This window comes from Ictalurus furcatus, chromosome 12 (assembly GCF_023375685.1).
Source record: "Ictalurus furcatus strain D&B chromosome 12, Billie_1.0, whole genome shotgun sequence".
In the NCBI taxonomy this organism is placed as follows: Eukaryota; Metazoa; Chordata; class Actinopteri; order Siluriformes; family Ictaluridae; genus Ictalurus; species Ictalurus furcatus.
Genome location: NC_071266.1, coordinates 12,914,968 through 12,928,665, shown reverse-complemented (window position 1 = coordinate 12,928,665; position 13,698 = coordinate 12,914,968). Strand labels below are relative to the sequence as shown.

Sequence of the window (13,698 nt, the reverse complement as noted above, 5' to 3'; positions counted from 1 at the left end):
GATGATATGTATTGGATCAGAGGGGTGTGTGTGTGTGTGGTAAAACATTAGCATGTTAATGACAGAGTGATGTGTGTGGAACGTCGGCTAATTCTCTCCAGCGCTCTGAAACAGATGAAGTCTCAAAACCACAAGGAACTTCAGCTGGGTGTGTGTGTGTGTGTATGTAGTGAAACACATCTATCACTATCGGTGTTAAAACTTGTGTACGGATTTGTATAAGAATTAAAAGTGTGTGACGGCATCTGTGTCATGAAAGATCTCGATCTCGCCTTACACACATCTCTCTCTCCCTTTTTCCTTTACTTTCGTTTCCCTCTCTCTCTCTCTCCATTCTTTACCTCTTGTTCTCATTCTGCTTTCCTTCCTCCTCCCTTCTTTCCTGTACTCTTCTCCTCACTCCCCTCTTTCTTTTGCTCTTATTTGTCCCTTCTTCTCCTACTCCTCCTGTCCCTCGTCCCTTTTCCTCTCTTCTCCTCTTCATCCTTGATCTTTCTATCCTACTAGCTTTCATTCTTTCCGCTCTACACTCCTCTCTCCCTTCTCTTGCCTTTGTAGCATTTCCTCTTTTATCACCTCTTCTCTCTTCCGCTTGTTCTTCGTCTTCTCAGTGCCTTTGTTTCCGCTCTTCTTCTTCTTTCCTCATCTCTTTCTCCCGTCTTCTCAGCTCTTCTCATTCCTTTGTATTTTTGCCTTTTCTTTCTTGTCCTTCTCTCCTCCTTCCACATTTCTCCTCCCTTCATCTCTGTGCTCGTCTCCTCTCTTCTCCTTTTTAATTCATTCCTCTCCTCTCTGGTGTGTGTGTGTTTCCCCACCTTATCAGATCCAGATGTTGCATTTGTTTCTCGTTTGATGGATGGTGGATGTGAGGCGACGTGCCGACGCTCTAACGAGGATCTGCTGGTTAATGAGGAATCGGATGGAAAGAGAGAAAAAGCGAAAGAGAGAAAGACGCTGCAGGATGAAACGCATTGCTCAGCTCTGACTTCATCCCACTCCGCTCAGGGCTCTTGTTATTCTTTTAACTTATGAGCTACAAAACAAACCCCATGTGGAGGATGCAGATGTGGAGGATGCAGATGTGGAGGATGCAGAGACCAATCACAGCTTTTCTCGATCACAAACACAACATACGCTGATTACTGAACACTATTTCACCTGCGTCAGGTGTTTATGCGTCAGGTGTTGTAAAATGAGATGTGCTCATAAATATCTTGTGTGTTCACCATATAATATTTATATAGCTGCGGTGCTGCAGTGTTGTCCCACCCCCCGAACCCCACTCCCAATTGGTGACACAATAAAGGATTCCCACTCATTAGGTGAAACTTTGGGTTGTACCATTACAGCCTACATTGGGGGGACATGTTAAAATGTCCCGCTGCATGTACTCTCATCCCTGATTGGTCTAATGGAAATGCCCCACCCTCTGATATGCTAATGAACCAGAGGTAAAAATTGAAAATGATGTGAAATTCTCGTTCGTATTTCTGCGTTAAAGGCTGAAGTGTCACGTCCATGCAGAAACAATCAGCCTTAGTTAGAATGCAAACGGTTCACATACAGCAAGATGGTAGATCACATTATACTACTAAGTATACCAATACTAAGTTATGCTAATTACCTTAAATTATGCTAATTAGAACATTAAAGGAGAATACATCATATTAACGAGACGTACTGCGGTCCAATTTGTATGATGCTAATTAAGATATCAGAGCATGCAAACAAAGAATTTCTCTCTGTGATGAAAACATGAGGTATGAAACTGTGTGTGTGTGTGTGTGTGTATGTACGCATGTGCGTGTGTGTGATTTTTGAGCTCCTGCTTTGGAAAGGCAGTTGATAAAACCACTGAACTTCGACGTTCGGACCAGGCTCAGGAAGCTATGGTCTGTTTGTGCTGAGTAATTTCCAAATGACCTTTGACCCCTGACATTGTGCCCCCCCACCCACCCTTTCTGCAACCCTTTACCTAAAAAGGAGAGACGCTTCACACTTCGGTTCTTTCTGATATGGACGTTAATCTGTTTGTGGCTAAACACCACTCCAACCGGCTGAGGAGGTGAGACAGGTCACACATGGCCCGTCACCTCAGCACACATCACACACACACACACACACACACACACACACACACACACACAGACACACAGACACACTCCTCCTTTTATTTATAAAACTCATTATAACTAATTTCCTCGTTCTGTTTCAACTTGTTACACACCTGAGTGCACTGAGCTCACACCCACCATCCAAGCCCCCAAAACTCCCAAAGGGGGGGGGGGGGGTCAGAGTCTCTCACACAGTCACTGTCTCTCATACTCTCTCTCTGGCTCTCTGATCCTCACTTTCACTCCTGTAAGAATCAACATCTCCATCAGGAAACTTCCTTCCTATCGCACGCTTACTGCACCTGAGGGAACTCAAGTAGCACTGTGTGTGTGTGTGTGTGTGTGTGTGTGTGTGTGTGTCTCACCGTTGTGTTCATCAAGTTCATTTCCGATCTCCTGTCCCATTCGCTTCTGTCTGCTGATCACGTCTGCTAACACGTCCAGCCCTTCATCCTGAGCTAGAGAGAGAGGGAGCGAGAGAAAAAGAGAGAGGGAGAGGCACAGAGAGAGAGAGAGAGAGAGAGAGAGAGAGAGAAAGAGAGAGAGACAGGGAGCGAGAGAAAGAGAGAAAGATTTATTATTAATATTATAAACTGTTTTGATATTCTGTAATTTATAAAGCTGTAAACTTGAAAGAAAGAAAGAAACTAAGGGAAGACAATGTAGAAAAGGGAGGAAGAGAATGACTGAAGGAAAAAAGAAAGAAGAATGAAATGTTCTGCTTCCTGTCTACTTCTCTTGATGAAACAGTAAAGAAGAAATGAATAAAGAAAGAAAAAAGATAAAAAGAGAGATAGTGAGAGTGTGTGTGTGTGTTACCCTGGATGATGCGTTGCTGCTGCTCTTTGATCTCTCTAAACGTCAGTCCTTTCGTCTCCTCTGATTCATCGACCAGCCACGGATTCTGTGCAGGCTCCGCCCCAAATCCTCCCGTCAGCAGTGTTGACCTGCAGGACAACACACACACACACACACACACACACACACACACACACAAACAAACACAGAGACACACACACATACAGAGACAGACACAGGCACACACACAGGCACACACACAGGCACACACACAGGCACACACACAGGCACACACACAGGCACACACACAGGCACACACACATAGACACACACATAGACACACACATAGACACACACACATAGACACACACACATAGGCACACACACATAGGCACACACACATAGGCACACACACATAGGCACACACACATAGGCACACACACAGGCACACACAAACACAGAGACACACACACACATACAGAGACAGGCACACACACAGGCACACACACAGGCCCACAGACATACACACAGACATACACACACACAGACACACACACACACAGACAGACACACACACAGACAGACACACACACAGACAGACAGACAGACACACACACACACACACACACACACACACACACACACACACACAGAGAGAGCGAGAGAGCGAGCGAGAGAGCTGTAATGAATGCAGAGCTACATGACAGTGTTCAGTGGTGTTTGATGAGACGATGGCGTTACCGTGACGGTTCTGGAGCGCTCGGGTCTCGGCTGAACGAGCTGAACAGCTGCTTCTCTCTCGTCACCAAGTCGTCCACCAGATTCTGCCGCCGGTCCGCTTCACTCTGCATGCTGGAGTCACTCATTACGGAAAAATAACCATCTAGAACCTGTCAGGAGTTTAACATTTAGCTCTTGGCTCTTGTTACACTCTTAAAAAACGGTTCTTCAAGAGTTCTTCAAGTTCTTACCCTCTGAAAATCGTTTGGAACGCTTCCATGTTGGAAAATGCTCTCAGAAAATTCAATACACTTAAGCATTCTTCGCGTCTCTCTGTGAGAACTCTAAAACATCTCCGTAGAACCTTTCCACAGAGTGCTCCCCCATATGACAGCAACTGAAGTAGAACTCTTAAAGAACCCCTGGAGAACCTTCTTGGAGCATGTGCTACAAACTCAAAATTATTGCTCGTTATTTTCTTCTTAACACCCAGAACCTGTAAGGAGCTTAACACTGAGGTTTTTGGTGTTGGTACACTCGTAAACAAAAGGGTTATTCAAGGGTTCTTAGTCTCTTAAAATCATTCTACTAGGAACTCTTGTCTATAGCGAGACCTTTTCAGGACCCTAGAAGACAACAACTGTTCTTGGTACAATATTAGAAAAAAGGTCTTCAAGAGTTATTGAAGGGTTCTAAAGCCTTCTAAGAGGTTCTACCTGGAACTCTTTATGATAAAGAAACGACAGACAGAGAACCAAGGAACGCTTAAGACATCTCTTTGTCCTGATTGGCTGGATGATGCTGGTCCGGATCACGTGATCTGGTTCTTGTGTTTACAGTCTGGGGTTCTACACCTACCTCTATTGAGGTTCTCCTGTAAGCAGATATTTGATTAAAGCTGCAGGACTGTGAGGAGAAACATCACTAAAAACAGTGTTGTGGAGATTTATAGCTGTGTGTAAAATAAAATTTAATAGCTAGAGTAATAAAGATTTTAGACCTTTATATCATTACATTTATATTAAATATACAGAATATACTGTATGTATGTATGTATGTATGTAGATATATATTACTATTTCTTAAACCACACCGCCATCTAGAGGCGAAGATGTGTAAGTGCATTCTCATTTTCTCTAAGCACGAGTAAATAAATCAATCTAGGTTTTACTGCAGGCTGTGTGTGTGTGTGTGTGTGTGTGTGTGTGTGTGTGTGTGTGTGTGTGTGTGTGTGTGTGTGTAAGGATACATGCGGCGCTGAGACGAGGCTCGAGCGAGTGTCTCCCTCAGCTGTGTGATGTTCTGCTTCAGTTTCTGCAGAGATGCTCGCAGGCTCATGTTCAGCTGAACAAAGAGAACAGACTACAATCAGTGTGTGTGAGCGTGCGCACACACACACGCACACACAAACACAGACTATGGCAGCACTTTTTAGTCTCTGTTTGTTTGTTTGTCAAGAGTCATCTCTGTTTTCTCACAATCAGACCTGAGTCAGTCTAATCTTAATCTGATCAACATTTTAACCTGTATCAGACTCATATCCTGTCCACAGTCTCATGCCATCAGACTGACATTAGATCAGATATAAATTAAAAAGACAATACACCTGAGTACAGATGGTACAGGAACACACAATCTCAGACACACACACACAGATCTGATGTGAGTCTGATCATTAGTTAGAGTCCCTCACCTTGGCCGGGTTCCCGCCAGTTCTCTGCTGTCGGTTCCTCTCCTGGATGTTCTCAGCGATCTCCTGGGCGAGTCGGCACGTGGCGTCATAGTTCTGCAACCTGTACACACACACACACACACGCACAAAGTCACATGGTTTATAAATCACTCAGCTGAAGGGTTTGGGGGAAGTGTGAACACTGTGTTACTACCAGGGAAGAATCAGTTGTGTAACGTCACTCTACAGGTTATGTATGTATGTATGTATGTATGTTATGTCTACATATGTATATGTGTGTGTATAATATATATGTATGCGTGTGCATAGTATATATCTATGTATGTATGTATGTGTGTGTGTATAGTATATATGTATGCGTGTGCATAGTATATATCTATGTATGTATGTGTGTGTGTATAGCATATATGTATATGTATATGTGGGTGCGCGTGTTTGTATAGTATATATGTATGTATGTGTGTGTGTATGTGTGTGTGTGTGTGTGTGTGTGTAGTGTATGTATATGTGGTTGAATATAGTATATATGTATATGTGGGCGCGCGTTTTTGTATAGTATATATGTATGTGTGTGTATAGTATATATGTATGAGTGTGTGTATAGTATATATGTATGCGTGTGTGTATAGTATATATGTATGCGTGTGTGTATAGTATATATGTATGTATGCGTGTGTGTGTGTGTGTGTGTGTGTGTGTGTGTGAGTATAGTATATATGTACGTGTGTGTGTGTGTGTGTGTGTGTTCATTTAAACAAACACAAAATCACAAGACTTCACCGTCACGTGCTGCTCCAGCACTGAATTACAGGAAATAATTAAGTTGTCTAAGTCTGAAATATGTTATTAAAAGATTTATACTGCAGTGTTTCTCTGTGTTGGATGCTGTATGAAATACACGATTTCCTGTCATTAACAGATAGAACGTGGTAATAAGAACAATAACGTATCCGCTTATAATAATAATAACAATAATAATAATACATAAAGACTTTAACTATCGTTAACTTTGATTTATGCGTTAGCTCTGACAGCAACACAATTTCTAATGAGAGTAAAAAAGAACTAAATCGCACTCTTACCACAGATCCTGTGACATTTTTCAGTTCATTTATTTATTTATATAGATTTAACCGAAATGAGAAAACTAAAAATAAGTAAAAATAAATTTAAAAACGACCCATTTGTACCGTAGATAACAGACAAAACAAATCAGCCTGAACGACGAGCTACTTCCGCATTTACTGTGACGTCACTACGGAGCGCGGTTAGAGACAAACGGGATTACGGTGTGAAAATGTTTGTAAAATATAAAAAATAAAATACAAATACAAATAAACCATTTTACAGTATTGTCTATTGTCAAATCGTAGATATTTATCTGTATCATTTATAAGAATAAAATAGAGCAACGTATAACTAACACATTATCTTATTATTATTAATCTAATATATTATCACACTAATCCTATCGTTATTTAGCGTATTTTAGCACTGGCAAAAGTAGGCTAATAGTGTTTTGCTAATAAAATGTCATAGATTAGTATATGTTATTAAATAAAAATACAGCAGTGTTTTACTATTTACCAAATAATAAAATGAGCAAAATGGCACATCTTATTTAATAAATATTGATAAGAATAAAACAAAAGAATAAAGAAAAAAATAATTAGTATATTAACTAGGATCGTTCTTAGCTTATTATTGATAGGAATGAACTGGCCACAGAGGGTTAATCTTATCTTAAGCAAAAGATTGTGTTTTGTAACAAAACAATGTTTTGTGTAAGTAAATTCTGATGGATGCTCTGACATTTAAGAAACTTTATCACTATAAATATAAAACATAGTTACTGCATATACACAGTGATAATGTCATATTGCTCAGCCTGAATGAAGTGACACATTAAACCAGCCATCAGGCACTGTACTAATTTAATCATGTTGTAATAATAATCATTCAGCTGTACTATGTAAAGGGGAAACTGAACAATGCTCACAAGTACACAGCTATTTTATGAACACAAAGCATAGTGACCTTTGTCCAATATGACCATAACAATCCTCTTCATCACTGAATGACTTCAGCCCCACTCAGATGTCATGCATGTGTATGTTTCATGATGACACACATGTGTGTTTGCATGAAAACAAACTGATGAACTTTTAAACATGAAACTATTGAGTAGATTTTGGGTTTATTTGTGCTGAATTCATTTTCATGTCATTTGTTTCATTTACCGAAACCACAGTTTTATGTGATTAATAATGACATTGAATAAGGACACTTACATTTATAACTTCACAGTTTTATAGGCTTAATCAATGTAGGCGAACTTGTGTTCAGTATCAGCATGGACAGTTCATACACACACATGCAGTGGATAGCCATACAAATCTTCACAGTAATAATATATGTCACTCTGGAGACATATGAGTGTTGATTTATTTTATGCTTTGATGTATGCTTGCTAACAATGCGAGTAGTATTTGTTTTGTAATCTCAAAAGCCTGTATTTTTCCTGCTAAACGCCATGTGTTTCTCCCATAAACACAGGTAGCCATCTCACATGCTTAATGGAAGAGTTTGGAATTTTCCACCACACACTTAAAGCTGTTACACAAGTCATCTACATAAATCAGCTGACCGCTGTGGTCACATACAGCCGGAGCAAAACACTCGAATGAAGATCAGACCTGCAGAGACTTTATAAATCACCTGCACTCTTCTGAATTCTTCTCATTTCTTTTGAATACTCTAAAGTTTTTCAAAGCCTTTCAAAAAAGGCCATCTTGACTTCTTATGTTGCTTGTAAGTCATTTTAAAAAATCTTAAAAACCTCTAAACTCTTTCTTCATCATTCTTAGTGTCTTGACACAAATATACTTCAGGTTTATGACCAATTTCCAAATTCACCAACTTTTAAACTTTCCCTGCTTTTCTAAATCTTCTTCAATTTCTGAGCTGAACTTTTCTGAACATTTCAGAAAATTTTCAAACTCTTTGAACTCTTCCTAAACACTTCCAAACTGTTCTTCAACTGCTGGAGAAATGCTCCAGGTTTCTCCAAGCTTCGATTTTTCCAGCTTTGGTCCAGTGGAGTTGCAGAGGGCGAGCGGGTCAGATGGCTGTCAAAGGCATCGTTCTTGTTCCCTTTTTGAGCCACCAGATTTGATCGAGTACCAAAGAAACTTCCTCAGACCTCGGTCCAGATCCTTCTACATGTTGGATAAAAAAGAAAACAGCGAAGACCAGCAAGTTTTTCAGGCAGACGCTGGGAAACTAAACAACAAAGGAGACGTTCACACCAAAGCGCCACCGAAAAGATCCACAGCAGGAATAAACAAACATCTGAGTAAAGATCATGGAGGTAAGTTCCTCTCTCTGTCTCCTTCTTAGAAATCATTAACCTACCACACTGAAGGAAATGTAGTCTCAGAGTGCCAGTGTGGGTCCAAACTTTTGTTCCCACCAAAGAATAAAAATCTAATTTGACAATTCAAGACTGTTACATTTATTCATATGGAAGACAACTGAAGTAGCAGATAAGTTCTTGTTTACTTTTTCCTCTGTTGCTCTGACATCAGCCAATAAATAATCTATAAATCCATAAAAGTTTCACAAGTTTGTAAATGGAAAGAGTATGTATTTTGTATCAAGCTCTTGTTTGGTTTGATTTTAGTTTTGTCTTCTCTTACTGAAGGAGGTGTTTTTATTTTTTTAATCGTTGGTTTCCATTCGGAAATTACGATGAATGAATAATGGCTTTTTGTATAATATACACAAATCTTCATGATACCAGGTTGGCTAGTCGCAGGCTAGTGTTTGACCAAAGCTAGGATGGGGTGGGAATGATTACATTTGGAGAAAGATAAATATTTTTTAAAAAGTGCCTTCAAGGAACAGAATGCATTTAAGAAAAATTTATTAGCTATTAAACACTAAGACAGATCCAGTGTGAAATCTGAAATCGGAAATTTCTGTTCAGTTTGTCTTTTGTTATGAATCCATATATTTTATTGAAACACCTGGAACGCCTGGAACACCTGGACACATTTTTTGGCTTTAATTTGTAGTGGCCAGAGCCATGTCTCCCTGCAGTTCTCACCTGGCTTCCTACTGAAGCGAAGCAAGGTTTAGCCTGCGCACTCCCTGAATGGGAGACCTCTTGGGGAAAATTAAGGTTGTTGCTTGAAGGTGTATTAGTGAGGCCAGCAGGGGGTGCTCACCCTGTGTTCTGTGTGGGGGCCTAATACCTCTGTATAGTGACAGAGACACTATACTGTGAAAACAGTACTGTCTTTAAGATGAGATGTTAAACGTGTGGTCATCTTATTGTAAAAGAATTGTTTTCATCACTCTCTCCTCTCCACTAATAGCTGGTGTGTGGTGGGCGTTCTGGCGCACTATGGCTGCCATCATCCAGGTGGATGCTACACACTAGTGGTGGTTGAAGAGATCCCCCCCAATACTATGGACAGCTCTTTGTAAATGTTAATGTAACTGTAACTAACTAAAAATGAAGAATGTTCTTGGAGGTGCATTTAGAGTTTTTGGTCCACAATTTTTACTCATTCAGTTTTATTGTCTCGTAGGTACAAGAGGAAACCCTAAAAACATCCCAATGTTGACCATCACCGAGCCGGACAGCTGGGAAATCAGCTCGTGTACTGGCATGAAATATGGTCACTACGTGGACTGGGAGAAAATCCACCCCGAAGCCGCCTCTCGCTTCCAGAAAGTTCTCATCAGTGATCCTTCTGAGCTAAAAGAGATGGCACGCTCGGGATTCTGGGTGACGCAGCACACATTGCAGGCCAAATCTTACCAACACCTCATACACCGCATCGAGTGCACTTCCAGTGCAGAGGACTCCGAGATGTATCACTACCTGGCAGGCAGGATATTCCAGGAGCACGGGAGGAGCACGCATCCTTTCCCCAAATTCATGAAAGATGGTGAGATCCCTCGCTACTGCCTAAACAAATCCGGCCTGAACTCGGTGAAGATGATCCTCCTGTGTGTGAGCGAGAAATTCCCAGAAATGACCTTTTGCCCCATTTTGCCGGCTCTGGTGTCTTTGCTGCTTCACTACAGTGAGGACGAGGCTCAGTGCTTCCACAGCATCTGCTCTCTGGTGAGATACACAGATCCACAAAAGCGCTATATCGATCAGAACTTTGTTACCACCCATGCATCCTGCATGACCTTTGGTGACTTAGCCAACAAGTACTGCCGTGGAATCCGTAAACTAATCGCAAGCTCCCATCAGAGCCTCTTTGAGTTCTACTCAGACTGGATCATGTGGATTTTCGCCGACCTACCTTTCATCTACGCCGTCCGAGTCCTGGATGTCTACCTGGTTGAGGGCTACAAGGTTCTGTACCGCGTAGCTTTAGCGCTGCTCAGCCTCTACAAGGTCTCGGTGAGTTCTCGAGTGGCCCATGTAGAAGATTTCAAGCAGGACATGAAGAGCTTCGTGGAGAACGTGAGCCGTCACAGTAGCACTGATGCTCTGCTTCAGAGAGCCTTTAGCATCCAGCTGCCTACACGCAAGGAGCTTAACTTCCTCTACAACGCTAACAAACAAGCGCTAATACAGAAAGGGATCGAGCACAAGAGGTGAGGAGCTTTTATGTAAATAAAGAATGCCACAACCAAATGTATGGGAACTACATGCTCTAAAGAGCTTATTACTCAACTGATATCATGTATGATACTAAAATACGAGTGACTATGAATTAAATGAGGGATTCTAAACACAGATCTTTTGAGAAGAATAAATAGGAACGGTCACATCCTGTCTAGTTGCATAATTTAGTCTTTTTCAAGACATTTCCTGTTTTTCTCGATTTCCTGGTGGTTTCATGTTCCCAGTTTTTTTGCCCTTGTTTCCGGGTTCTTAGTCCTAGTTTCTAACGTGTGCCATATATTAATAAAGGGCTTTGTGTGTGTGTGTGTGTGTGTGTGTGTGTGTGTTTCTCTCCAGCTGTTTGGGCTGTTTGGATTTGGGACGTGTTCGCTCCACTGTGGTGTCGGAGACAGAGATGCGAGTGGTGTGGGCCTGGATTCCTGAGCGCTTCTCTCTCTTCAGCCCAGAACGCCTCTACAGCACTGAAGAACACGGCGGAGACCTCACAGCGTACGCCACTACCCATCTCCCCTCCTTCTCCATCATGACCAAAAGCTATTTTGAAATAATATATCCATGTAATATGTAGTTTGGCATGTTTGGTTTATATTAAATGAGTTTAATTATATTCCTTTAATCAATAACTGTATATTAGTCATTAAAACAATCAGCTTAGTTTTGAACAGGATAAAAATACAGTGATGTAAAAATGTGGCATGTGTTGCAGCATCAACATCTTATGGCTTTCACAGAAAAAATGAAAATACTACCCCATTTTCTGTATTTTGTGACATTTTCAGTGTTTATATATATATATTATGTACATCTCTCAGACCACTGTAATTTCTTTATTTTAAATGAATTTTATTTTCAGGTTTTATGCTCATGTTGAAGGCCACGAGCCAACGGTGCTGCTCCTGAAAACGGTGGACGAGGAGGTGAGTATCAGATCAGATCAGAAGACACTGTATTTATCACACAGACATGTTTAGTTTTGCTTGGTGTGTTTGGTGCGAGGGAACATTGACAGAGCACCACCATAAGGATGTGTCCCAAACCACACTCCTGTAATATCTTTCTGCCTGTCTGTCTATCTGTCTGTCTGTCTGTCTCAGGTATGTGGAGCATTTTTGTCTTCAGATTGGACTCTGAGGAGGCGTGAGGGGGCGGAGCTGCAGTTTTTTGGCACTGGAGAGTGTTTCGTCTTCACAGTAAGAAACATTAGGAAAACATCTAAACATTAGGATTAAGACTGCACAGTACAGGAAGTGATGTAATAATGAGATGTAAAGTTCTGAGCATAAGTGTGTGTGTGTGTGCGTGCGTGTGTGTGTGTGTGCGTGGGTGTTTATGTGTACAGTATATATATTTAAAAATGACAAACATGACTCTTTCAGCTGAGGCCAGCAATGGAGCGATACCAGAAAACTGTGCTGCACATCTCAGGGATGACAGGAATAAAGGAATCCTCTACATCCTCCCCTTCATCTTCCTCAGCTTCCACTTCCTGTGACGTGATGACATCATACTGCACCACCTGCCCCGCTGTGACCCCTCGCTTCTTGAGCGGAGATGATGAGATGTTATTTATTGGTGAGCTGTCTGTCTGCTTGTCTGTCTGTCTGTCTTCACAGCTACCTGTCTTGTCTAACTTATTTATCATTGTGATGGTGTGTGTGTGTGTGTCAGGTGGAGATGGTGGACATGCCCTGTGTCTCGGCACGGGTCTCACAGCAGGACAGTCTGAACGCTGCAACACTTTCGACAGTCCTGTCCTCTGCAGGGGCAAATTCAAGATCCAGAGTCTGGAAGTTTGGGGAATTCAGTATGGTCCATTTTAAAGAGTGCACACCCACACACATACACACACACACACACGCACGTGCACACGCACACACTCACACTCACAAAAGTTGATGCTAATTTATTCGGAACATGTTTTATGATCTGTGAAGGTCGTGTGTAACTTATTTATAGAGAGTTTGTTTTCTCTAGTGAACATGTAGTGGAGTGGAAATACACCCTGCTATTATCCATCCATCCATCTTCTATACCGCTTAATCTTCAGGGTCACGGGGAACCTGGAGCCTATCCCAGGGTTCGTCGGGCACAAGGCGGGGTACACCCTGGACAGGGTGCCGGCTATTATTATTATCCATCCCATCCATCCATCTTCTACCGCTTATTCTTTCTTCAGGCTCACGGGGAACCTGGAGCCTATCCCAGGGTGCATCAGGCACCCTGGGATAGGCTGATATTATTATTATTATTATTATTATTATTATTATTATTATGGATGGCCTGTGAAATTAATCACTATAACACTGACCATTTCTGTGTTGTTGTTTTCTTTTACTCAGACATCATCTGATTTCATCAATAAAACACAAATGCAATTATATCATAACTGTTTTGTGCAACTGTGCTCGTATTGTATTATTGTGTTGTCTGAGCCTTCTTTTTTACTACTTGTACTGACTTTATACACAATGAATAAAAATAGGGCATTTAAAAACTCTGTGTCTCTGTATATTGTGATGCTTCTGATCACTCTGTGCATTAGTTATGTCTTCCTGCATTTTATTTCCTGTCCCTCTATCTATCTATCTATCTATCTGTTTTTGTTCTTTACAAACAAGTATCTGTCGGTGTCACATTGATTTGTTTGCTTGCTTGCTTTTTAATAATCCAGGTGGTATAAAAACATCATGCTATAATAACATGCTATCATTTATAGACCA

The 13,698-nt window shown here is 41.2% G+C and overlaps 2 protein-coding genes across 3 annotated transcripts in view; one reads left to right on the top strand and one right to left on the bottom strand.

The window, feature by feature from the left end:
- Positions 1 to 6,641, bottom strand: part of stx8 (syntaxin 8) — a 10,749-nt gene extending 4,108 nt beyond the window's left edge. Inside the window, exons 1-6 of one of the 2 annotated variants that reach the window (XM_053637509.1) lie at positions 6,408 to 6,641; positions 5,326 to 5,425; positions 4,882 to 4,976; positions 3,654 to 3,764; positions 2,934 to 3,061; positions 2,480 to 2,572 (exon numbers count right to left, since the gene is read on the bottom strand). In XM_053637509.1, the coding sequence (XP_053493484.1) occupies positions 2,480 to 2,572; positions 2,934 to 3,061; positions 3,654 to 3,764; positions 4,882 to 4,976; positions 5,326 to 5,425; positions 6,408 to 6,424 (544 nt within the window). In that variant the 5' untranslated portion in view covers positions 6,425 to 6,641. Of the gene's footprint in view, positions 1 to 2,479; positions 2,573 to 2,933; positions 3,062 to 3,653; positions 3,803 to 3,883; positions 4,862 to 4,881; positions 4,977 to 5,325; positions 5,426 to 6,407 lie in introns of those variants that run through there. The other variant, XM_053637510.1, reaches the window with a different exon arrangement.
- Positions 6,642 to 7,678: 1,037 nt separating this feature from the next.
- On the top strand, positions 7,679 to 13,672 carry LOC128615744 (TBC1 domain family member 24-like). Its single transcript, XM_053638061.1, has 7 exons — positions 7,679 to 8,695; positions 9,921 to 10,947; positions 11,315 to 11,467; positions 11,832 to 11,895; positions 12,073 to 12,168; positions 12,355 to 12,550; positions 12,647 to 13,672. Exons 1-7 carry the CDS (start codon positions 8,377 to 8,379, stop codon positions 12,796 to 12,798), a joined length of 2,007 nt encoding a protein of 668 aa, XP_053494036.1. The 5' UTR covers positions 7,679 to 8,376; the 3' UTR covers positions 12,799 to 13,672.
- The last annotated feature ends 26 nt before the right edge of the window (positions 13,673 to 13,698 follow it).